Genomic DNA, 24,972 nt, shown 5'->3' with positions numbered 1-24,972 from the left:
AACTGTCTGACTGGGAATGAGCCAGCCCAGGGATGCTTTCTGTGTGTGACCATGACCCACCCCCAAGCTCTGCAATCCAACAGGGGTGTCTCCAGGACTCCTTAAATAACCCGTCATACACAACCACACCAGCAGCTGTTGTGAAGAAAAAAAAAAAGTTTTTTTTTGGGGGGGGGGTGGGGAGCAATTTTCCTTTTTTAAAACTTAAATAAATTGTTACAAAATAGATTTTAGAAAATAAGTTACAAACTATAGTAAAAGGCTCCCCTTCCACAGGCAACTTTCCCACCTGTGTACGCTCTGAATATGCCTCTCCTGGGTTAGAATCTGGCTAGCACAGCATTCTGGCAGAGCCTGGCCGTGGAAGAACATGGTGACAAAGGCTTGGGAAGGAGGTCCTTCATGGACACAGACATGAAGACTACCTTATCCCCCTTATTGAGAGAGAAACCAGATCAGGCTCCTCTTCAGGGAAGAGGAGATGGGGAGACCCAAGCAATCCTGAGCGAATGTGGAGATGAAGCCTCTCTGTGCCTGCATCCCCAGCTTCAGTGAACTCTTCTTTGGAGACTTGAAGTTCAGAGAGAGAAGTTGAGGTCTGCAGGCCACGGGGGTGAGGGGTTCAGAAGTGAGGCTGTAGATGAGTCCCCATCCCCTCTGCTTGATGCTGGTACCATGGAAGCTCCTACGAAGAGAAGAAGAGGTCACTGAGGGAGGCCTAAGCCACCTCTCAGACCTACAGGTCAGTTCCTGACATGGCCCTGAGAGAGAGACAAGTGCAAGAGGCCAGGATAAATAGCTCAGGGTCAAAGAGTTCGCCTATTGTGTATAAGGCTTTTTAGGTACCATGCCTAGCATCTCCCCCTCACCCAGGAACTTATAACTTATAAAAATAATTGTAATTATTTTTACAGCCTTGGTTACTAGGCTCCTCGCTCATTTGAGAAGCCTTTGGTCCTGAGAGCCATTTCTTCAGTTCTCAGGACCCATCACTATTTTGTCCTTCTCAGCCAAGCTCTGGTCAAGGGCATACATTTCAGGGACACCTACCCTTGGTGGCTATAGATGGAATGGATTTTCTTCTGCAGAGGGGAATATGAGCATAAGGCTTGCTGAGTACACAGACTGCCCCGGCCTCCACAGCTTTGCCCTTCAGTGGGCTGGGTGGAGGCCAGTTCCCCACCCCCGAGAGATTCACTGTGATAGAGGGAAGAGCTAGACTAATGACTGCCACTGCTCAGATGGGCCTGTCTTCAAAGAAACAATTATCCATGAGTCAGCCCTTAGTTAAAGGGCTGTGTTGGGGAAGGTACCGGTGGAGAGGGCGGTCTGGTTGGTTCTTACAAGATCTGTATCAGAAGGAGAGGGAAAAGTTAACTAAAAGGAAGATCAAAAGGGTTCAGTACACCACTCACAGAGGCCTCAATTCCAAGGGAGCTGGAAGACAGAGACAAGCCATAGGGAAAGAGGGACAGAGAGTGAGTAGTGACCAGTAAGCCAGCAAACTGGCCCAGTCAGCAGGAAAGCAGCCAGTTAGCGTTACCAACTGAACAGGCAGACCCACCTTGGCTTTAATCCTGCAGGCTATTCCTATCTACCTGCAAGACAACCCAGGAATCTGCAACCCACCCCCACCCCCCTTTCTCATTCTCTGGCTTCTTGCCCATTCTTGGAAAGACCAGAACCTAAACACAGCCCATTTCACCCTTCCCTCTGGGAATCATTGCTGGCTAAATCAGGGTTCCCAGATGTGGCAGTTCCCAGACACCCTGGCCTACTGAAAGAAAACAGTCACTCTTTGGCTATACAACACTCCACGCTCCTGCCCCATCCACCCCACCTACCCCAGTGTCCATCTTTCTGATCCACGATTCACACTTCAGTTTGTCAGTCCGTGTCCAGGCTTCCGCCGCTTCTCACAATCCACTCGATTCTGTCCTTACTTCCTTTACCTACTCAGGGCCATGGCTTCTCTCCACCGTGTGCCCACCTCCTTCTGGGTCCCCTCAACCCTCTATCCAACCCATTCACCCCACATACCTGAGCTAGACATTGTCCACTCCTCCTGGTGCTGCTGCTGGTGCTGCAGGAAGCTATTTCGGTGGCGAAAATGGCGGGGACAGTGAGAACAGGTGAATGGTCCCTCCTGAGGGGCATGGACCCGCCCATGGCCCCGCAGCCGGGCAGCTGTTCGAAAAGCCTTGCCACAGATGTTGCAGCTGTAGCGCTTGGGGTCTGTGTGGGTCCTGCTGTGGTTCTTGAGAGACAGCAGGTTGGGCAGGAGTTTGGGACACAGGGAGCAGGGGTAGAGTCCAGTGGTATGGGCCTTCTGGTGGTTCAGCAGGCTACCAGCATGGCGGTAGGAGCGCCCACACTGGGCACAGCAAAAGGGACGCTCCTTGTCTTCAGCTGCTGTGAGGTTTGTTCCTTGTCCTCCATTAGCTGGCTCCCCATTCTCTTCTGGGTCTCTGCAAGGTTCGGATGGGGCCTCCTGAGTGTTCCCTGGACCAGGGGGATCCACCGCTGCCATCCAAGCTTGTGGCTCTCTGGTCTCCTCTGTCTGACCTGGCACCTGGCTATCGTCAACAGCATGAGTCTGCATGTGTGTGGCCAGCTCACTGTGGGACGCAAACACTTTGCTGCAGTTACGACAAGCAAAGGTCTGGGCGGCAATGTGGTTGTGGATCTTAGTGGTCACAGGACTCAGTATCTCTGGGGAACAGAGCAAACAACTGTGACAGACTTTCTTGTCAATGCTGGGGTTCAAGAGGCCATCAGGTTGATAGGTCTTTCCACACTGGCTGCAAGAGGGGTGGCTCTCTGACTGGAGCCGAGAGCTGCTGTCTCCACCGTCCTGGCTATCCATATAACTTACGGTAGAATCACTGGACTGGCTCTCAGAGAAGTGACAAGAATTCTTGGAGCCAGTATCTTCCAACTTGCCTTCTGGCTTGGCTAACTGATCCTGAGGAACCCAGGCACCATTGTGAGTCATTTGTCCCCTTTCTCCTCGATACCCATCTACCTTCCCCACTTCCCAAGATAAAGATTCTGTGACTTCTGACTGTGCTGGCCTGCTGGGACTCTGACTATGCTCCCCAGGCCTCTTGGTTCCAAGCTCCAGCTGTGGTACTGACTGAGTACCTTCTGGTCTGCCCTCCACTCCCCAGTCATCAGCAAGGTTCTCCTTACTGCCTTCAGCATCATGTGGGTCTCCCTGGCCACTGGTCAGCTCTAGTTTGGTCTCCTCATGCTCCTGAAGATGCCGCTCCAGAGATCGCTGGCCAGGAAAGCCACAGCCACAAAGGGTACAACGTACAGTTGCTCCCCTCCGGGGTGTCCGCCGCCTCCGGCTATCAGAATGCAGCCTCTGATGGTCTTTCAGGGCTGTGCGGTTGGAATAGGTCTTAAAGCAAAAGGAGCAGCTGTACTGGCCTGTCTCCTGGGTGCACTGATGGTTCAGAAGGCTGCCAGCATGGCGGTAGTTCCGGCCACACTGCCCACACCTGAAAGACCGATCCTCACGAGTCGGCTTCTGGGTGCCCCTTCCCCTCCGTCGCTCAGTATGAACCCGCTGGTGGTTGGCCAGCTGCTTCCGCAGGCGAAAGGCTTTCCCGCAGTCACTGCAGCGGAAACGCCGAGGGTCTGCATGGATGCGCCGGTGATTCTTAAGGGACATGAGGTTTGAAAAGCCCTTGGAGCAGGCCTGACAGCCAAAGTGGCCAGTCTGATGGCTCTGCCGGTGATTGATGAGGCTGCCAGCATGCTTGTAGGTTCGGCCACACACTTCACAGCTAAAGGGCCGCTCAGAGCTAACTTCAGTTTGACAGCCTTTCTCTGCCGTCTCCAGCCTCTGCTCTAGCTCCTCCTCCTTTACCGTGGTCTCTTCCCACACTTCTTCTTTCACTCCCGCCAGCTCCTCCAAGGGCTCCACTTTAAGTTCTTCCTGGAGCTGCCCTATGACTGCCTGTTCCTGCCCTGCCTCTGCCACATTCTGGGGTTCGTTGCTGCCTCCTGCCTCTGCCACATTCTGGGGTTCGTTGCTGCCTCCTGCCTCTGCGATAGGCCCCACTTGGGGCTCTGAACCTTTGCAGCGAGGGTGGTTGCGCAGATGATTCCGGTAGGCAGCCAGGTTGGGGTAGCAGCGGGAACAGACAGGGCAGATGAAGTTGCCTGTCTGGTGGATCTTACGGTGGTTCACCAGGCTGCCTCCATGGCGATAGGTCTTGCCACACTGGTTACATTGGAAAGGGCGAGGATGGGACTTGGGGAAGCTTTCACCAGCCTGCATGCAAAGGCTGTCTGCAACTGTGCCTCCTGCTCCCTCCTCAGACTGAGTGTCCCCACCCGCTTCTGAAACAGAGGTCACTGTGCCCTCAAAGACATCATCTGTAGCCATTTCTACCGCATCACCCGATCCTTCCAAGTGGCTAGGAATGTTCTCGGTCATATTGCTGGAACTCTGACTTTGATGGTGACGCTCCAGGCTCCCCAGGTCATCATAGGTCTGACCACAGCAACCACAAATGTGTCCATAACCTGCTCCATCTAGAGCCTCCACTTCCCGCTGTAGCTGATTCAGCAGCTCTGCTTCTGAGAGCTGCAGAGGAGGACTGTGGGTAGAGGCTGCTTCCGCTGTGCCTTCCTCCTCCTCTTCTGAGCCCTCAGGTATGCCAGAAGTGCCATGAACCTGGCGCAGGTGGCGCCTGTAGCCAGTTCTCCCAGGAAAGATCATTCCGCACAGACAGCAGAGGAAGGGCTGTGCTGAGGCGACCTCCCCTGGTCTGTGGTTCTGGAAGTGACTACGCAGGGCAGGCAGAGAATCAAACTCCTTTGGACAGAGAGAGCATTGGTAGATGCCTGGAGGGTGGCAGGACTTATGGCTCAGCAGGTCGGCAGCTTGGGGGAAAGAATCCCCACAATCAGAACACATGTGAGTGACTTCTGCCTTCCAGACAGTGTCACGGTCAGCAGGGGGAGAGGAGTCGGACTGGCAAATGCCCTGTTTCTGGTCACTATCCATCCCAGGGAGGCTGTCACAAAAGCCAACTTCACTGCTTTCCTCATCACCTGGGATGTCCATGTGGCCAAGGAAACAGGCTTCTTTCTTTTCTAGTCCTTCCTCGGTGCCAGTATCCTCTTTACCACCCGGGAAACAGGATTCATCCCTTCCAAGCCCATATTCGCAGTCTTGGGATCCTGCCTGCAAGCAGTCCCCATCCCTCTTCAGGTGGCCCTCAGTCCCACAAGGACTTTCTCCCAGAGGGTCTTGGGAAGACTCCAGGCCCTCATCATTTTCTAACTTCTGGGTCCAGGTGCCCACAGGTGGGCATTTGGACTCCTCCTCACCAGTACTATCCTGTTTCTGCCGCCTCCTATTCCACTGCCGACTATGACGTCGTAAATGGCTCTTCATGGCAGCCATAGTATGGAAATGCTTGGCACAGGTCCCACAGCTGAAGTCTCCTGTCTGATGGGTCTGCCTATGGTTGATAAGGCTCCCCGAGTGGCGGTAGCTCTTTCCACAGTCTCGACAAGCAAATGTTCTAGGTGGTGACCTGGTGTTGTCTGTCCTGCTCTTTTCTCCTTCCCCTGCCCTGTGTGTCCTTCCATGACGCTCCAGACTCTTGAGATCTTCAAAGAACATCCCACAAATGTTACACATCTGTGGTGTTGTCTTATCTGCCGTTGGGGGAATACTGGTGGCTTCTTCTTGTCTGTATACCCGCCCCTGATCTGTGGGGAATGCTGCTTCTGTTCCCATTGGGTCAGGTTGTTCCCTCTTGACAGGGCTAGGGGAACCCTCAGTCCCTGGGTCTGTACTTCGGCGCGTGGCCTTGCAATGGACGCGCACGTGGTTGCGCAGAGCCATAAGGTTGGGATATTTCCGTGGACAGAGTGAGCACTGGTATTCTCCTGTCCGATGGCTGTGGCGGTGGTTCACCAGGCTCCCCCTGTGGCGATAAGCCCGACCACACTCATTGCACTTATAGGGACGATGGTCCAGGTTGGTTGTGAGGACCTCTTCCTCTTTTTGGGTAGTCTCAGCCGACATAAGGGCAGTTGAGGACACTGATGACTGGCCATCTTCTCCGGCTCCTTGCCGGGGTCTATGATGAGCACGAACATGGTTTTTCAGAGCAGCTGCATTGAATAGCTGCTTGGAACAAACTGAGCAGGGGTAGATACCTGTTTGGTGACTCTTTCGATGGTTGATGAGACTACCTGCGTGGCGGTAAGTCCGGCCACAGTCCCTACAACAGAAAGGTCGATACTCCTCTTGGCTACCATCCTCTAGCTCCCCAGAGCCGTTTAGCATCTGTGTTTTAGGTAGCTGATTCCAGCTCCTCTCATCTGCGTGTCCATTCGTAGTAGGCATCTCTCTCTCTTCCCACGGCTGATCCAGCTTCTCCCCCTCATGGGACTGCTGATGTTCCAGCAGATCCCGAGGGAGCCGGAAGGCACGGGGGCAGTGGGGACAGTGGTATGGCCGATACTGAGCGTGGAGTCGTGAGTGGTTCTTCAGAGCCATAAGGTTAGAAAACTCCTTAAAACAGATGGCACAAGGGTAAACGCCCAGAGTGTGGCTCTGGCGGTGATTGGTGAGGCTCCCAGCATGCTTGTAGGTCTTTCCACACTGATTGCACTTGTATTTTCGCTCCTCCTCAGCAGGAAGGGGCTCAGTGGACTCCTGGCTCCCTGTGAAGTTCACTACCGATTCAGCCAAATATTGTTCCAGATTGCTGAGGAGGCTGCTGGCTGGAGTGGGGAGCGGTGGCGCTCCATCAGAAGTGGTGGTGGGTACCCAGTCCTCTGCACTTCCTTTAGGATCTGGTTGCATTTCTAAGCCTTCTCTTTGTTTGTTGGGTGGATCTTCCCAGGTCCCCGGAGCTGTCCTGGGATCCACTCCAGCGTCACATTCATGTGCCTCTCGTACATGCTTCGTCTGATTTCCCCAGGCTTCCCTAGAGTCCAGCCTCTGACCCCAGGCTTCAGCAGCCATTGTCTCACTCTGATGGTGTGAAGTCGTTTCCTTGGCATGTAGGGGCCTGTGCCTTTGGAGGCCCTCGGGAGCATGAGTCCTCATGTGGCTCTGGAGGCTCAAGGGGTTAGTAAAGTCCTTGCCACAGGTGGTACAGGGGAAAAGCCCAGACTCGTGGTTCCGCTGGGAAAGGACACTGTCAGCTTCCTCACTGTGCTGGTTGGTGGATGGATGGAGCAGTTCTCGATGCCGTGATAGTTCCGGGAGGCTGGGAAAGTGGCGCTGACAGTCAGAGCAACTGATTGAGAGGGGCATGTCCTCCATGGGGCAATGTGGTAGAAAACCTGGAGGCTCAGGAGGAACAGACAGGTGGCAGCCGCATCTTTCCCTGCAGAAGGGGTCAAGGCCTAGAAGGGGGGGGGGCGGGCAGAATGAAGGATTGAGTCAGTATTGCTTCTTCGCTATATGAGCACCACATTCACTAGAAGTCACAGAGAGGATTCCCAACCAACCATGCCATGGCCCTGCTTTCTATGGGTGTAGAGGGACCACCGTTTACAGCTTTACTATGTACAAATGTCTAGGAAAGTTCCCCGAGGTGTAAGGCATCTCCTTATCCCAGAGGAAGGAAATGAGAGTCTTGAGACCTAACTGATTTTGTATTTTAGACAGTATATAATATACATATGTATTTCTTCCTACTCCTAAGTCTCTGCTCTCTATAATTCTGGAAAAACTAATAACTATCTATGAATTTTAACAGCAAACCAGAACTGTTTCTGGCTTTGATGCTGGTTTGTTTTGAGATAAGGTCCTAGCTCATTCTGGAGCTTAAGTTCCTTGGGAGCTCCCTATGCAGCCCAAGATAGCTTCACACTCATGGATTTTCCTATGAGCCCCCTGAGAGCTCAATTATAGGTGAGAACCACAGCTGGCCAGACCTTGCAACAAGACGAGTACAACCCTTTCTTCACCCTTCAGCAAACTGAATGGTCTCAAAGCACTGAGGAAGCAGCTGCTTTCTTCAGCGGCCACCTAGGGCTTCACACAAGTTAGAGGTCCTGCCTGTTTCTTCAACATCACACTGTTAGGCGTTTGTTTTACCTGCTTCCTTTAAACATATGTAATCCCGTCCTGTCTCAGGTTGGAATTGCATTTTATCCTCTGCTTTCTTTGCTATCTCCTGCCTGCCTTACCTTGCTGGCATCATCATTTTTCATTTTCTCTTCTACTTCCTCTCTACATTCTTAAGATGACAGCAACTCAGGCTGCGCGGTACCACGTGCCAAGCATTGCTGTTAAGTGTACTTTTTTTTTTCTTGTTTTGGTTTTTCAACACAGGGTTTCTCTGTAGCTTTGGGGCCTATCCTGGAACTAGCTCTTGTAGACCAGGCTGGACTCGAACTCACAGAGAGCCCCTGCTTCTACTTCCCGAGTGCTGGGATTAAAGGTGTGCGCCACAACCACCCGGCTTAAGTGTACTCTTATTTGGGGAGAAAGGTATCTGAGACATGGTCTCACTATAAATATTTATAGTCCTAACTTCCCTAGTACTGGGGGATTCAAGTCGTGGGCTACCACGCCCGCCTTGTAAGTGTATTTATGCCACTAAATCCAATGCCTGTGTTTCCCCAGTTCTCACATAAACTCACTGCAAGAGGCAATCTTCATTCCAAAGCCCTCGCTTTCCCAGTAGCTGTCACTCATTTCCGCCACATCATCTTCTCTTTCTCCGAGGCGGACTCCAGTCTCCTGGGACCCTAACACAACTATTTCTAATCTCACCAGCTGAGCCTGTTCCCGGAATTCTCTTTTCTCAAAACTTCTTCATATAAGAGTCCCTTTCCCTAACCAACCACCATCACGACTCTCTAGAGTCACTCGTCTCTTCTGCCAATTTCCTCTCTAGATCCCTACCTCGCACCGGGAGTGCCTTCTGGTTCCCGCCGCCGGCGCGTCCGTTGGAGGTCGTGAACGGGAGCGCGCCTGCGCACTGGGACCCTTACCCTAACTGCAGCCGCGAGCCCTAAGTGGTGGCTGGTGCGAGGGTTCTCGAGCTCACACACACGCACTCTCAGCCAGGGTTCCCGGGGGTGGAGGACGAGGGAAAGAAGCGGGGAAAAGAAGGAGCTAGGGGTAACAGAGCACGGCTGGTACGAGTCAAGAGTCTACCCCAGTTCCGCGGACACTTCCTATTGTTACTAGGAATCAGGAAGTGTCCCAGGTGCTAAAGCTTCCCCCTGAAACTTCCGCCTAGGAACACTTCCTGTCTCGTCTCCGAGCCGTATTCCTAAACGGACAAGCTTCCGGCGCTAGGTTCCGGGTGGGCCCAACTCTATGTTTGGTTTTTGTTGGTTTTGAGACTCGTCCTAACTATGCGGCCCAGGCTGGCGTCGAACTCGCCGCAATCCTCCTGTCTCAACTCCGGGAACGCTGGAATTACAGGCGGCGGGAGCTACCACGCTCGACTGTGGGCGCAACTCTGGCTCCGCCCACGCAGGTCAGCGCGGCGTTCTGATGGAGTTAAGAAACTCTTCCGTCCAAAGCTGCTAAAATCTTTCCAGCGCTTACTCAGTAAGCACAGCAGTAAAAAATATCCTGCAGCCCTGGCTACGGTACTTGGGTGACACTTTTCACGAGGTTCCATAAAAGACTCTTCCCGAGACAGGCGTGGGGGGATCCTAAGTTCACTACTCGCTGTTGGAGAAAATGTGGAATCTAAACGGACTCAGGCACTACGAAACCTCAGTGCCCGCTCTGTCTCTCCCCACCTCCTAGCTCTTGGAGACATTTCCGGCGACCTGGCGGGTGTACACCGTCAATCGGTCTGGCGTCCCATCCCCTTAGCACCCAGAGACCCTTCGCGAGATACTTCTCTGCTACTGGAGGCTCGGGGTGGCTCCCGTAAGTTTTTCCTTCCTCCTGAGCAAGGAAGGCGCCTTTCCACTTCCGCTGTCTGGCCGCCGGCCCCGCCCCTAGCCTCCCTCCCGCTGGGTCCTAGCGCCGGCCCCTCCTCGAGTGTCCCGGGCTCTGCCGGTGCTGGGCACCGCTGCCGATGCTGCGGAGCCTGTGGAAGTCGCACCAGGTAGGACGCGTCTGCGGGAAGTCGCAAGGGCCTCAGGCAGCGGCCACCAGCGCGGTTTGAGCTGCCTTCAGTCTCCCCGCCGATGCCGAGCGGACGGAGTTGACCAGGCGCGAGCATCGCGGGCGGGGCGAGCGGTGAGCGGTCTCGGGCGGGCTGCGGGCCCAGCAGGTCCTAGAACCCGCCCGGTGCCCGCCGGTCAGCGCTGGGGATGTCTAGGCTCGGCGGACGCGACTGCCGGGCTTGCACCGCGCGGGCCCGGGGGTCCTAGAGTCCGCCATGTTACGGGCTTTTGTCTGTGTGGCGAGGGCCTCCTAGTCAAGTCCTCCGCGTCTGCGCGCCCCCCTCCCCGTCCGAGGTCTCGTCCGCCCCTCCCGCGGTCCTAAAGAACGCCATTTTGCAGGCCTTTGTCCTGCTCTCGCTCCTCTGTCCATTCATTTGTTCATTCCTTCCTTCTTCATTCATTCTGTTTTGCTACGCTCGCCGAGGCCACGTTATCCTAGGGTTTAGTCCCAAATGAGTCAGCATCCAGCCCCGCTCCGCGGGGACTGCCTGTCTGGCGTGGACACCCGCACAAACACGGTTGCAGAGAGCGAGGAGCGCTGGGTTTCTGCAGCTCTTGTCCCTCCTCAGAGAGTCTGGTAGGCCCTACCTCCCTGCAAACTCCCGTTTGCTTCAGGGGCCCCATTCGATTGAAAAAAATTGAGGTCCAGAGAGCTACGCATCCCTCATCTTTACTGCTCGTTAAATGTTCTCGAGGGCACGGAGTACTGGGGAATGGAGCATTGGAAGCATGCAAGAATCTTTCCGTGGGAAAAAAGAAAGAGGGCTCCAGGGCAAAGGGAATTGCTTATGGAGGTGGTAAAGTTTGTCAATTGTGGATGGAACGTAGGTTGCTGACCGGAGGGAACACTGCCCCAGAAACTGGCTGGGAAAATGGGATTTTTTTTGTTTTGTTTTGGTTTTGGTTTTTCGAGACAGGGTTTCTCTGTGGCTTTGGAGCCTGTCCTGGCACTAGCTCTGTAGACCAGGCTGGTCTCGAACTCACAGAGATCCGCCTGCCTCTGCCTCCCGAGTGCTGGGATTAAAGGCGTGCGCCACCATCGCCCGGCATAAATGGGATCATTTTTGAGCTAACTCAAAAGGCCTAGGATACAATGAAACATTGAGTTCACCCCAGCACAGTTCCTTCAACTCATCAAAAGGCCCAAGGTCTGGTAGCCTGTTTGCTGTCTTGGAGAGATGGGGGAATGGGCTGCACTCGCATTGGGCACTGAGTCTTCATTAGCTTGAGAGACAGCAAAATGTCATTCCCCTCACAGGCGATTAGTGACACTGTGTTCCATCACAACAGGGAACAAATTGGGGTACTGGGGTGATCCTGGGGCTGGATGACCTTGTAAAGATGGGGAATTTCGGTTAATGAAGAGTTGGTGGCTGAATCTTACAAACTCCTACGATGGAAGAGACGGAGGCTGTAGACCTGGCTTTGAATTCCTCCTGCAGTTTGCTCTCAGTCACCAAACAGCTTTGGACATAGAACAACATTCCCTGGACCCTAGTGCACAACCGGATAATAAAATGTGTTAGTGGTAATAAAGCAATAGCTAAGGGAACAGATGGCAGAAATTTGGGTATATGATTGCCTGGTTTCCAGTACTAGCTCAATCTATGACCAGTTACTGGCATTTCTGTGTTGTCTCTTAAGAACTTGTGTAATTAAATCTTTATTTATCTTGTGTGTGCTTATGTGTGTTGGCAGCACATATGTGGAGGTCAGAGGACAACTTACTGGAGTCTGTTCTCTCTTCCCATCTTGTGGGTCCTGAGGATCCAACTCAGGGTGCCAGGCTTGGTGAAAACGCCTTTTTACCTACTGGGCCATCTTGCTAGCTCTGCCCTTACGACCTTATTTAACTTTAATGACTTCTGAAAAGAACTTGTTTCCAAACACAAAATTTAAGAACACAAATGTTCAGCCTATAACAGACTTGTAGGAATTATGAGAAGAGCTTAAGTAGCTGGATCGGTGTGTATAAAATGCTGATGACACCAGTCCACAGCAGTAAGCCTGCGAGAGGTAGTTGATCCAGATGGCATCACAGAGAAAATTGTTCTTTGAAAGAAGAAGTTACATGATAATGATAGCCAGGATAAAGATATCGTTTTGAAAAAGAGTCTATGAGGTGTGGTGGCGCACACCTTTAAATCCCAGCACTTGGGAGACAGGCAGGCATATCTCTGTGAGTTCCAGGCCAGCCAAGGCTATGTCATGAAACCTTGTCTCAGTGGCACAGTGGAAGACCGCTTGCTTATCAGGCATGAATGCCACCCTAAATTCAATTCCAAGTTCTGCCAAAAACAAAGGAAGGTAGGTGATCAAAGTACACGATCCACGCCTGTAATCCCAATCCCAACCCTGAGGAGGCTGAGGCAGGAACAATCAGGGCCAGCCTGGGCTACATAGTAAGACCCTGAAACACACATACACACAAAGGTAGTCAAGAAAAACCTTTATTTTTTATGTGTATGAGTGTTAGCTTACATGTATGTGTGTGCACCAAGTATATGCCTGGTGCCTATAACTGGAGTTATAGGTGATTGTGAGCTACCACGTGGGTGATGGGAATCAAACCTGGATCCTCTGGAAGAAGAGTAATTCCTCATAACGCTGTGCCTTTTCTCCAGTGTCCAGGAAAGCCTTCTTGGGGGGGGGGGGGTGGATGGCTGAGCTTGAGACCCAAGTTCAGCCTCCTAGACCCATATCGTAAAAGGAGAGGCTTGACTCCTGCAAGATGTCCTTTGACTACTACACATACACCCTTGAGTGTACATACATAGAGAGAGTAAATAAAATTTAAAAAAAGAAGAAAGAAAGCCTTAATAAAGGAAGAGTCTGGAGGCTAATACATACAGACACGCAGGAGACGATGAGAAATCATGGCTCTGACCAGGAGAACTGCTCGTGTAAGCAGCCTGGGGTGGGAAGAAATTGAAGCTGAAAATGAAGCAGGAGGTGTGGGTGGCGCCTGTGAGGGAAGCAGGGAACTGAACAGAGGCCAGCAGGAGTGAGGTGGATCGGGATTTGCTGATCATAGAAAGATACTGGTCTTTTCCTGGGAAGCGTCGGGATTTTGTTAAAGGATTGCAGTTGAATAAAGAGTGCCCTCAAGAGGCTAGCGCTTGAGGGCAGGGAGGGTTCAGCTTTGACTCTGGACATCTTAGCTCTGTGCACTTTTTGCATTGTGAGGATTTAAAACAGTTGTAGTAAAAATGTTTCCCTCCTGGAAGCACTTGGAGACCTAGGAATGTGTGTGTGTGTGTGTGTGTGTGTGTGTGTGTGTGTGTGTGTGTCTGCCTGTCTATTTTTCTTTTTCTTTTTTCTTTTTTTTTTTTATACTGAGGATAGAACCCAGTGCCTCGGGTGTGTCAGGCAAGTATCCTGGCTCACATGTTTGATTCTTAATGGTCCACAGAGTTGGTTTAAAGTACAGATTGCAGGGCTCCAGAGATGGTTTGGTGGGTTATTAAAACTCTAGCCATACAAGCCTGACAATCTGAGTTCAAGTCCCCCCAAATCCATGCAAAAAGCTGGACTTGGTGGCATGGCTGTGAGGAGATGAAATGTGGACAGAATGGTCAGGAGGCTGGCCAGCTGTCTGGAGGACAGTGGAGCAACAGAAACAGTACACAGGACCACAGTCAACAAAGGGAAAGACGGCAACCGACTCTCAGCTGTCCTCTGCACACACACACAGCTGAGTGTGGTGGTGCGTACCTTTACTCCCAGTACTCAGGAGGCTAGGGCAGGTGGATTTCTGAGTTCAAGGACAGCCAGGGCTATAAAGAAACCCTGTCTTGAAGAATTAAAAAAAAAAAAAAAGACTCTAAATCTGGGTGTATTTGTATGTACAGACAGAGGACAGGAAAATGTCAGGCCCACTGGAGCTGCCTAACATTGGTGTTGGGAACCGAATTCATAGCCTCTATAGCAGTGACTCTCAGCCTTCCTAATGCTGTGACCCTCTAATACAATTCCTCATGCTGTGGTGACCCCGGCCATAGAATTAATTTCATTGCTACCTCATAACTATAATTGTTATGAATTGTAATGTGAATATCTGTGTTTTCCAGTGGTCTTAGGCGACCCCTATAAAAGGGTTGTTCTGCCCCTAAAGAGGCAGGCCCATGGGTTGAGAACCACTGCTCTAGAAGACCAGGGAGTGTCCTTAACCATTTAGCAATCTCTCCTGCCTGTGATTTTTTTTTAATATCAGAGAATAAAAGTACAGATTGTAGGGGCTAGAGAGATGGCTCAGAGATTAAGAGCACAGGGTGTTCTTCCAGAGGTCCTAAATTCAATTCCCAGCAACCACAAGGTGGCTCTCAACCATCTGTATTGAGATCTGGTGCCCCCTTCTGTCCTGCAGGCAGAAGACTGTATACGTAATAAACAAACAACTGAAAATACAGATTGTAGCACTCTACATCACCTTCCTTAGTTGATGGTTCTTTTCGTTTACAGTTTTTGAGACAGGGTATCTCTGTAGCTCTGGCTGCCCTAGAACTCACTAGACTAGACTTTCAAACTCAGATCTACCCGCCTTTTTCAACTGAGTGCTGGGATTAAAGGCATGCACCACCACCACCTGGCTTTTGTTTGATTTTTTTTTTTTTTTTTTTGATTTTTCGAGACAGGGTTTCTCCGTAGCTTTTGGTTCCTGTCCTGGAACTAGCTCTTGTAGCCCAGGCTGGCCTCAAACTCACAGAGATCCGCCTGCCTCTGCCTCCCGAGTGCTGGGATTAAAGGCATGCACCACCACCGCCCGGCTTTGTTTGATATTTTTAAAAGGATTTTGTGTGTGTGCGTGCCCATGCACATACCTATTTGTGCCTTTGGACATGGCTGCAGGTATCCAAGGAGGCCAAAAGAGAGTATCAGATTCCTTGGAGCTGGTGGTTGTGAGCCTCTGAATGCGAAACTAGGAACTGGACTCAGCAAGGTCCCGTCAGAACAGCAAGATCCCCTCAGAACAGCAAGATCCCTAACAACAGAGCCATCTTTCCAGCCCCTTGTTTTTGTTAAGTCAGGATCTTGCTACCATAGCTCAGGCTGGCCTTGAACTAACAATCTTCCTGCATTGTCCTCACAAGTATTGGAATTGTAGATGAGGATTTTGCTGCAGGGCTTTGTCAGACCTCACTGGGGAAAGCTACTCTTGGAAGTAGTGGGTGAGATGAGGCATGATCTGCTCTCCATTCTTCACTGAGCTAGGTGCCTGCTGGGACCCATTAAACGCTTCCTTACCATTTCTCCTAAGTGCCTTGGGACGGATCCTCCACTCTCTGTAAGTGCCTTGGGACGGATCTACCCCTCCCGCAGAAAGACTGAAGCACAGAGCTGGCAGGGCCAGGATAGGAGCTCATGAGTCTGAGTGAGACATTGTTGGCTCCGGGCTCTAATCTCAGGGAAGTGTTAGCAAAATGGAAGGAGGGATGGGTGCCACACAAGCCCAGGCTCCTGGACCCTGGGGCAGGCCCAGACGTCTGAGCTAGGGCTCAGACATTCTAAATGCCCAGAGCCAGGTCTCAGCTGTGTTAAGTTTCTAACCGTATGACTCAACAGGGCTCTCTACTCTTAGAACTCAACTCATCCTCATCTATAAAATGGGGTCAGTGGTTCCTGTTTGAGGCAGTGTGAGAATTATGTAAGTGCCACACCCAGCTGGCTGGCTCTGAGACGACTCAGATTTAGGGAAGACTGATCAGATCAGGTTCGGATCAGTCCTCATGGACCCCATGAGCTAGTCCTATTTTTACCTCCATTTTTCAGGTGAGAAAACTGAGGTTCTGAGGTCAGTTGTACAAAAGTCACATCAGCCAGGAAGTGGTGGCAGCTAGAGTTGAAGCTGGACCTTCAGAGTCTACTTAGTTCCACTGAAGCGCGGTTACTATGGACCTGCTTTCTTGTGGTGTTGATGTAACAATGAACTGCTATATAAAAAAGGTTAGGATGCTGTGATTTTGGCAGGTACTTAATAGATGTGAGCTGTCTTTTTTTTTTTTTTTAAGCAGTTCTTGGGATCAAGACTAGCAAAGTCTCCTGCACCCTCAGCCTGGTTCTTGTTTTGATTTTCCCTTTAGGAGAAATTTAGGAGGCCAAGATGTGACTCAATAGTGGCGCACTTGTCTTGCCTGCACCAGGCTCTGGGTTTGAGTCTCAAAACTCCCCTCCCCCCAAAAAAAATGCTTCCTGGTATAGGGCTGGCTGATCCTAAGGAGCATCTCACTCAGGGCTCCCTCAGCCAACCAGCTAAACTGCTTCTGTAGGCCTTTTCTGGAATAGGCCCTGAACCCATCCATCTCCCCCACCACAGACTTAGTTCAGCTCCATCCTCCTGGATGAGGACATGGGTCTATACACAAGGCTGGACATAGAGGCCTGGCCTGCCACCCTCTGGGCACACCTGGTTCTCCTTGCCCACTCTGCCCTGCCCAGCACCACATCTAAGCTCCCCTTAAGAGGATCTGCCCTAATCCTCTTCCATTCATCCCTCTGGGAGGATGAGTGGGTGTTAAGACCAGTGCAGCTGTTAATCCTATTTTTTCCCAACTATGATCCTGGGAGCAGCTGTGTGGATGTTGTCTGGGCTCTTGGCCAGAAAGTAGGGACTCAGCAAGAGCTAGTATCCCAGGAGGCCTCGCTAGCTCAGACACATCAGCTGTGACTGCCAACAGTAGGTCAGGCTGCCTTGAGAGTGAGCTCCCATTTCTAGAGTTTTGGAGTAGGGACTAAAAGGGATTCCAGATCAGAGGATGGACCAAAATTCCTGACTGGGGTGGAGTCCCTGAAAGCCAAGCATGGTCAAAATTCTTTGAATGCTTGCTTCTCCAGGAGCTGACCAACCAGGGGGAGGGTAACGCACATCTGAGACCCATTACCTCCAAACATCGACTCCTCTCTCTGGACCCAAGTCCTTCTTCCTGAGCACTTGGAGACCTTAAAGTCTTGGTTGGAACTGAGAAAGGACGATTGTGAGAGTAATGGGACCTAGGCATTGTGGGATACCAGGGGGTTGGACAATGGAGAGGGTAAGGGGTAGAATATAGCTGGCTCTTTGTGGTTCTGGCCTCTTATTTACTGGGGATCACCAGGGAGACTTGAACATAGTATCAAACCTGGGGACCATTAGCATAAAGGATGTAGAAGTCCTGTGGTTTGGGCTGAGGAGCCCCAGGTTTGGAAGTCCTGGTATGATCCGGTGACCTGTGAGACTGGAGAGATGACTCAGTGGTCAAGAGCACTTGCTGTTCTTGCATGCCTTTCAGGTTTGATTCCCAGCACCCACAAGGTAGCTCGCAAACAAATGTAACTCCAGTTCCAGGGGATGGAACAGCCTTCCTGAGCACCGGGTCCTCAGGACATGGTGTCAGTAAACCTTCATACATGTGAAATAAAAATAATTTTTTTCCTTAAAGATATGGTTGCCTTAGATATTGAGAGAACTTTAGTAAAGTGGGAAGCCTTAAAGAGTACAGCAGGGTGGCTTTGGTCTAATTTTGCTTCTCTTGCAGAGAAGGCCCACTCACCAAAGTCATGGAAGAGGAGGCTACAGAGGCCAAGTCCCCAGGCCCCTGCTACAAGCGCTCTGGACGCCGTTTTAAGTGCCTGTTCTGTACAAAGACATTTCCGAATGCTCCCAGGGCAGCGCGCCATGCTGCTACACATACACCCACAGACTGCACAGAGGAGGTGAATGAGGTCCAGCCAAAGGTGGATGCAGAGCCCAAGGCCGAGGAAGCCAGTGGAGACAAGGTGTCTGGTTCAGTAGCCAAACCCCGGCCCTATGCCTGCCCACTGTGTCCCAAGACCTACAAAACAGCTCCTGAGCTACGAAGCCATGGGCGCAGCCACACTGGTGAGAAGCCCTTCCCGTGCCCAGAGTGTGGCCGCCGCTTCATGCAGCCAGTGTGCCTGCGTGTGCACCTGGCCTCCCATGCCGGTGAGCTGCCCTTCCGATGTGCGCACTGCCCCAAGGCTTATGGTACACTCTCTAAACTCAAGATCCACCAGCGTGGGCACACAGGTGAGCGGCCCTATGCCTGTACCGACTGCGGCAAGAGCTTCGCTGACCCTTCAGTGTTCCGCAAGCATCGGCGCACCCATGCAGGCCTGCGACCCTACAGCTGCGAGCGCTGCGGCAAGGCCTACGCTGAGCTCAAGGACTTACGTAACCATGAGCGGTGAGACCCCTGGATACGGCTGGAAAGCTTAAGTGGGAACTAGCATCTTAATAGATTATGCCAATGGGAAAAGGGGCAGGTGGATACTTACCTAAAAATGGGAGACCTGGTTGGACAGGTCAGGCTGGGTGGCAGAGCAAAGTTCCTGAAGATGGAACCCTGAGAGCGGGTGGGGTCTTACTGGCCTCGGTTCCAGTACAGCCGGAAAGGGGTATCTGTCACTCACAGGGAAGGGACATATGTGGGTAGGTCCTAGGAAAAATGGCTCTTTAGATGTTTTGTTTGGTTTTGGTTTTGAAAACAGAATTCTTTAGTTGCCTGGGCTGGCCTAGAACTAACTTTGTTTTGGGGGTTTTTGTTTTGTTTTGTTGTTTTTTGAGACAGAGTTTCTCTGTAGCTTTGGAGCCTGTCTAGCTTTTGTAGCCCAGGCTGGCCTCGAACTCACAGAGAGTGCTGGGATTAAAGGCATGCACCACCACCACCCGGCACTGGAACCAGCTTTTTATAGACCAGGCTGGTCAAGAACTCACTGAGATCTGCCTGCCTCCCAAGTGCTGAGATTAGAGGCGTGTGCCACCAGTGCCCGGCTAAATGTCTTACTCTAGGGTGCAACCCTGCGGCTCTTAGGGAATTGCAGCCCAAACAGGCTATGGCTGTCCCACGTGAGTCTGTTGCCATCTAACCAGGGCCTCCGTTGCTCCACAGGTCCCACACGGGTGAGCGCCCCTTCCTCTGCTCTGAGTGCGGGAAAAGTTTCTCCCGATCCTCTTCCCTCACATGCCACCAGCGTATCCATGCGGCCCAGAAACCCTATCGCTGTCCGGCTTGTGGTAAAGGCTTCACGCAGCTCAGCTCCTACCAAAGCCATGAGCGCACGCATTCTGGCGAGAAGCCCTTCCTATGCCCTCGCTGTGGCCGCATGTTCTCTGATCCCTCGAGTTTCCGCCGCCACCAGCGGGCGCATGAGGGCGTGAAGCCTTACCGCTGTGAGAAGTGCGGCAAGGACTTCCGGCAGCCTGCTGACCTGGCCATGCATCGGCGAGTGCACACTGGCGACCGCCCCTTCAAGTGCCTGCAGTGCGACAAGACTTTCGTGGCTTCCTGGGACCTCAAGCGGCATGCATTGGTGCACTCAGGACAGCGGCCATTCCGCTGTGAGGAGTGTGGGCGAGCCTTTGCTGAGCGAGCTAGCCTTACCAAGCACAGCCGCATGCACTCCGGCGAGCGTCCTTTCCACTGCAATGCCTGCGGGAAATCCTTTGTGGTGTTATCCAGCCTCAGGAAGCATGAACGTACCCATAGAAGCAATGAGGCTACAGGAGCTGCCCCCCAGCAGGAGCTGGTACTGGGACTGGCGCTGCCTGTAGGTGTCGTGGGTGAGGGCTCAGCCGCCCCCGTGGCAGGCGCAGGGCTAGGGGACCCTCCAGCCGGGCTGCTAGGGCTACCTGCAGAGTCTGGGGGTGTAGTAGCCACACAGTGGCAAGTGGTGGGCATGACTGTGGAGCACGTGGAGTGCCAGGATGCTGGCGTCGGGGAAGCTCCTGGTACCCTAGGAGATGCAGGGGAGGTGGGGGGTGAGGAACCCGATGAGAAGCCTCCACAGTTTGTGTGTCGCGAGTGTAAAGAAACTTTCTCCACACTGACGTTGCTACGCAGGCACGAGCGCACACACCCGGAGCTCCGGCCCTTTCCCTGCACCCAGTGTGGTAAGAGCTTCTCAGACAGGGCTGGGCTTCGCAAACATAGCCGCACCCACAGTTCTGTACGCCCCTACTCTTGTCCCCAGTGTCCTAAAGCTTTCTTGAGTGCCAGTGACCTGCGCAAACATGAACGCACTCACCCTGCGCCCATTGGAACCCCCATACCCCTGGAGCCTCTTGTGGCTTTGCTAGGAATGCCAGAAGAAGGGTCAGCTTGAAGCTGGTAGCTCTCTCTGCCACACTCCCAGATGCCCGTTCCCAGTTTTCACATCCCTGCCACTGAGCAACTGGCTCAGCTCTCAGTCCACTAAGAGCAGGGGACAGTGGAGGCCGGCAGCGCTTGTGAGAGACACTCATTAAAGCATTGGCTTTGACAGCAAGCCGTCTTCTGTATTCTGGCTGAGTTAAACTTCAGTGGAGGTTCCGGATTAATAGAAATTATAAGGGTCTTGGTGGTGGTTTCTTTTGTGACAGGCTCTCACGACTTAGCCTGATCCAGAATTCACTGTATAGCCCAGGCTCCCCTTGAACTCAACCAATTCCCCTGCCTCAGCCTCCCAAATACGAGGATTCCAGGTGTTTACCACCACAAATGGTTCCTAGAAGGGTCTTGCAATTAATTCATTGTTTGCCAAAGTATATTTTGGGTTTCTTGTGAAAGAGCTTTCAGTGGTCAATCAGGACAGGAGTGTGTCTATGCCTCTTGAGAATTCTTGCTGATTAAAAGGTGTATTGAAGTCCTGCAATGAAAAACCTGTGTAGCTTTGCTTAGCCTACACTCAGGATATAATGAAACCTTTACTGAGTGCTTCTATCTGCTTAAGATAGTAAGCCGGGCTTAAGCAATTGGCTGGAGGAATGGCTCCACTGCTAAAGGCTAAGGCTCACAGTAAAAAAGTACCCAGCATGTCTCTCCAGCTACCTTTAAAAAAATTCTTCCCTGGGTGTGAGACAGCTAAAAAAAGATGATCTTTTCTGTTTGTCACAGTAGCACATTAGGAGACATGGTTGGAGGAGAAAAAGATCCCTCTTCACATCAAAACCCATGAACTACAAAGGAATAAACCTCGTTTTAAAAGTGCTGGCTGGGCATGGTGGTGCGCATCTTTAATCCCAGCACTCAGGAGGCAGAGTCAGGCGGGTCTCTGAGACCAGCCTGGTCTGCATAGTGTGTTTCAGGATAGCCAGGAGCTGATAGGTAAGGGGATCGCTGTGAGTTCAAGGCAATCTTGGTGTCCATCAGGAGTTGTAGGACACAGGGTTTTATCTTGGTGGAGGAGCACTTGCCTTCTATGTGTGAGGTCCTGGGTTCTATCCACAGCATTAGGAGGAAGAAGTTGACTTTCCCAGTTTAATCTTTAAATTCACTGCCTATGCAGCTATGGCTAGCATTAAATTCACAGTGCAGCCCAAGATGCCCTGAAACTGGTACTCTGCCTTAGCTTCCCAAGCGTATGCCATCACACCTGACTGTCTTTTGTTTGTAGGGGAAACAAAACCTAAGGGTTTCCCTAACCTGTGTGGTGCTAGCTGGTTGTCAGCGCAGTGAAACCAAACTTGGGAGCAGATTAGTTTGTCATCTCCCCAGATTAGTGAGATTTGTATCAAACCTGGGGCTCTTTGCTGTCCAGACTCTGACCGGCCTGTGAAGTTCACAGCAATCTTCCCAGGGCTGTGACCATCAGTGTTTTCAGTATGGTCATATGTCACTACAGCTAGAAAATGAAGATAACTTGGGCATGTGGCTTGCTACCAGCCTGATGTTTGCCTGTTTGGCATTATTGATGGTTTTGGAAGCATCCAGCAGCACATTAGCTGTGCCATTATGGTGTACAGAAAGAGCCCAAAGGACTTTTCAGTCCCCAGTCTGAAAATCCAAAGCTCATGTGGAACATGATTAGCACTCGCTCTACCACTGAGCTACACCTCCAGCCCATGATAATTTAAAACAAACAAACAAACAAAAAAAAAAAAACAGAGGTGATAGTTTGATGCTAAAAACCAAAGTATTAGAATAGAAAATATGTGATTGGTACAAAAATAAAAGTCAGCCAGTAGAGTGAGAAGATCCGGAAGCAGCCTGAGTGTGTCTGTGAACTCACTGCAGTGCTGATGTCCAGCCCTCTGTCGTCTTTATTTTGAGACAAAGTTGACTAGACTTCCGCCTGCTGAGCAGCTGGGACAGACTTGTACCACCAAGCCCAACACATTTATCATTCATTCCTTTGGTCTTTTTGTTTGGTTGGTTGGTTTGGTTTGTTTTGTTTTTTTTTTTTTTTGACAGTCTTGCTGTGTAGCCCAGGGTGGCCCTTGAGTGTTTTCACTCAGCATCTGAAGTGCTGGGATGACTGACAGTTTCTGTGAGTTTTTTAATGACAGATGTGATGTTCATATCACTGGGGAAGAGATAGAGTAGTCCATAGCTTCCCTGAAAAATGTCTGGATGAGGCCACGGATTTCATCTCCATCATCACGTGAGCATACTTGCATGCATGAACACACACACAGGGAAGATACCCAGGACATGGGTTGTTCAGGTGTCGCCCATATGCCTGTAATCCCAGCACAGGGAAGGTGGGAGCAGGTGATCAGGATTTGAAGGCCAGCCGTGGCTACATGGCAGATTCGGAGGGGTCTCAAGTGAAATGAGACTGTGTTTCAAATCAAAACAATAATTTAAAACAAAAAGCCTGTTACGCAGAGAAACCCTGTCTCAAAAAACAAAACCCAAAAAAAGAAAAAACCAGGGTGAGGCTAAAATTTGCAGACAGAATTTTAGAGCATAGAAGGACAGAAGTCATTAGCATGCTCTCCTTAGGGTCAGGTTACATACGTCCTCAGATTCTCATGGAATGCATCTTTTAAAAAACTTTATAGTTAGACAGGCAGTGGTGGCATACACTTTTAATCCTAGCACTTGGGAAACAGGCTGGCATGATGTCTGAGTTCGAGGCCAGCCTGGTCTACAGAATGAGTTCCAGGACAACCAGGGCTACACAGAGGAACACTGTCTCTAACCCCCCCCACCAAAAAAAATTACATTTATACTTATCTTGTGTGTGTGCACATGTGTGTGTGGGCCCGTGTACCATGGTGCACACATGGAGTCAGAGGACAGCTTGGGAGTCAGTGTTCCACCATTTGGGACCTAGGGATGGCAGCAAGCTCCTTTACCTGCTGAGCCACTCTGCCCACCTAGCAGGCTGCTGAAGAAGATTCTAGGTCATACATTATAGCGCCCCCTTTCCATTGTAGCTGTAGCCCTAAGTGAGCCAGAACTCCCTTCCTTAGCTCTTCCTTTTCTTTTCCTCCTCTTTGAGACAGAATCTTGCTATACAGCCCCCTCCTCTCTCATCTCCCTGTTAGCCCAGACTAGCCTTGAACTTGAGGTGATTCTCTTGCCTCAGCGTCCTAAGGGCGGAGACTACAGCCGTGTCCCATCAGACTGGAATTCTGTGCTCTTGTAAGAGCTGAGAACCACCACATTGGCAGTGTTGGGAAGCTCACCTGCAAGCTCACGTGCTAGTCATGGGGGACATTACAGCCAGCAGCCATAGTTCAGGAATGGTAAACCAGGTAGTGAGCCCCAGGAGACAGTCTTAATGGCAAAGAGAGCAGAAAGTAGTGTTTAGAGGGAAATCTTCTGGGTTCATGAAGATGGCCCAACCAATAAAATGTATTTGCCACCAAGTTTGACAACCCAAGTTCTATAGCCAAGAACCGCATGTGGAAGGGGAGAACTGGTTCTTAGATGTCCTCTGACCTCCCACAAGGAACGTGGTACATGCACACACACACACACACAGAGTCTAAAATGGGGGGGGGTCTTTAGAGTTGAGAGTGTAGTTCCGTGGTAGAGCATTTACTTAGCTCTTAATAAGGACTTTGGTATAATAAAAATAAGTTCTCTGGGGGGAGGGGAGGGCATGGGTCTTTAACACTAGTCCTAGTGGACGCTGAGATGGCTCATCTCGTAAAGCCACCAAGGCTGCTGACCTGAGTTTGATCACTGGAACCTACATTGTCGAAGCAGAGAATTCACTACAGAAAGTCCCCCTCTTGACCTGCCGTGCCCTCTTGACACAAATGCACACAAACACACACAGAGACACACAATTAAAACAGTCAGAAAGTTCATAATTTACTTACAAACTTTCTGTTTTTAATTTTTAATCATGTTTATATGTGGGTTATATGCATGTCAGTGCAGGTGTTCATAGAGGGTGTCGGGTCCCCTGGAGCTGGAATTACAAGCAATTGTGAGCCACCCGATGTGGCAGCAAGTTCTTAACAGCGGAGCCATTCCTCCAGCTGCCGTAAATGTATTTTTACAAGCTATGTATGTTTTTATAGCTAGAAACCCTTAGACTTAAGATACTTGGCTTGTTTTGAGTTCATTTCTGTAAATGGTTTAAAGCAGGTGGTTCAACTTCATTTTTTGCCTATGGATTTTCAGCTTCAAAAGCATCTGTTAAAAAGACCATTCTTTGTCTATTGAATTGTCTTGGCTTTCTTAAAAAAATAAATAAAATACCTGTAAATATGAGGGGTTTCGTTTGGTTTGTAGCTGGGGATCAAGCCCAAGGCCTGGCTCATGCCAGGCAAATGCTCCATCTAGGCCACACCTTCATGTCTGCCATTATGCCAAACCACACTATTTTAATTATTGTAGGATTTTTAAAAGATTTCTTTCTTTTTTTTTAAATGGGTTTTCTTTTTTTAATATTTATTTATTTATTAGTATACAATATTCTGTCTGTATGTCTGTATGCCTGAAGGCCAGAAGAGGGCGCCAGACCTCTTTACAGATGGTTGTGAGCCACCATGTGGTTGCTGGGAATTGAACTCAGGACCTTTGGAAGAGCAGGCAATGCTCTTAACCACTGAGCCATCTCTCCAGCCCCCCCCCCTTTTTTTTTTTTTTTTGATTTTTCGAGACAGGGTTTCTCCGTAGCTTTTGGTTC

At 50.9% G+C, this 24,972-nt stretch overlaps 2 protein-coding genes across 9 annotated transcripts; one reads left to right on the top strand and one right to left on the bottom strand.

Moving 5' to 3' along the window:
- Nucleotides 1-136: 136 nt before the first annotated feature.
- On the bottom strand, nucleotides 137-10,270 carry Znf646 (zinc finger protein 646). Of its 5 annotated transcripts, none has more exons than XM_050165836.1 (3): nucleotides 10,065-10,270; nucleotides 2,041-7,389; nucleotides 137-685 (listed from the first exon to the last, which is right to left on the bottom strand). In XM_050165836.1, exons 2-3 carry the CDS (start codon nucleotides 7,304-7,306, stop codon nucleotides 579-581), a joined length of 5,373 nt encoding a protein of 1,790 aa, XP_050021793.1. In that variant the 5' UTR covers nucleotides 7,307-7,389; nucleotides 10,065-10,270; the 3' UTR covers nucleotides 137-578. The 5 variants fall into 5 exon arrangements, with proteins under 5 accessions (XP_050021793.1, XP_050021791.1, XP_050021789.1 ...); XM_050165834.1 differs by lacking the exon at nucleotides 10,065-10,270 and adding an exon at nucleotides 9,754-9,891; XM_050165832.1 differs by lacking the exon at nucleotides 10,065-10,270 and adding an exon at nucleotides 8,635-9,621.
- Nucleotides 9,753-24,554, top strand: Znf668 (zinc finger protein 668). 4 transcript variants are annotated; one of them, XM_050165851.1, is made up of 3 exons: nucleotides 9,753-9,886; nucleotides 17,640-18,308; nucleotides 19,014-24,554. In XM_050165851.1, the coding sequence occupies exons 2-3, from the start codon at nucleotides 17,662-17,664 to the stop codon at nucleotides 20,224-20,226; spliced, it is 1,860 nt and encodes a 619-aa protein (XP_050021808.1). In that variant the 5' UTR covers nucleotides 9,753-9,886; nucleotides 17,640-17,661; the 3' UTR covers nucleotides 20,227-24,554. The 4 variants fall into 4 exon arrangements, with proteins under 4 accessions (XP_050021808.1, XP_050021807.1, XP_050021805.1 ...); XM_050165850.1 differs by having other exon boundaries at nucleotides 9,882-10,067; XM_050165848.1 differs by lacking the exon at nucleotides 9,753-9,886 and adding an exon at nucleotides 10,594-10,705.
- Nucleotides 24,555-24,972: the final 418 nt, after the last annotated feature.

Source organism: Alexandromys fortis, unplaced genomic scaffold (assembly GCF_014885135.2).
Source record: "Alexandromys fortis isolate MF-2015 unplaced genomic scaffold, M_Fortis_MF-2015_v1.1 scaffold_146, whole genome shotgun sequence".
Classification (NCBI taxonomy): domain Eukaryota; kingdom Metazoa; phylum Chordata; class Mammalia; order Rodentia; family Cricetidae; genus Alexandromys; species Alexandromys fortis.
This window is presented reverse-complemented; position numbering and strand designations above follow the sequence as displayed.

What these genes read in the sequence shown, in the direction of transcription:
- Znf668 (XM_050165851.1), top strand. Translation starts at nt 17,662, where the DNA reads ATGGAAGAGGAGGCTACAGAGGCCAAGTCCCCAGGCCCCTGCTACAAG. An exon ending in GACTTACGTAACCATGAGCG is followed by an intron (nt 18,309 to 19,013) that starts GTGAGACCCCTG and finishes GTTGCTCCACAG; the next exon opens with GTCCCACACGGGTGAGCGCC.
- Znf646 (XM_050165832.1), bottom strand. Translation starts at nt 8,689, where the DNA reads ATGAGTGACAGCTACTGGGAAAGCGAGGGCTTTGGAATGAAGATTGCC. An exon ending in AATGAAGATTGCCTCTTGCA is followed by an intron (nt 7,390 to 8,634) that starts GTGAGTTTATGT and finishes CCCCCCTTCTAG; the next exon opens with GCCTTGACCCCTTCTGCAGG. An exon ending in GTGGACAATGTCTAGCTCAG is followed by an intron (nt 686 to 2,040) that starts GTATGTGGGGTG and finishes TTCTCTTCGTAG; the next exon opens with GAGCTTCCATGGTACCAGCA.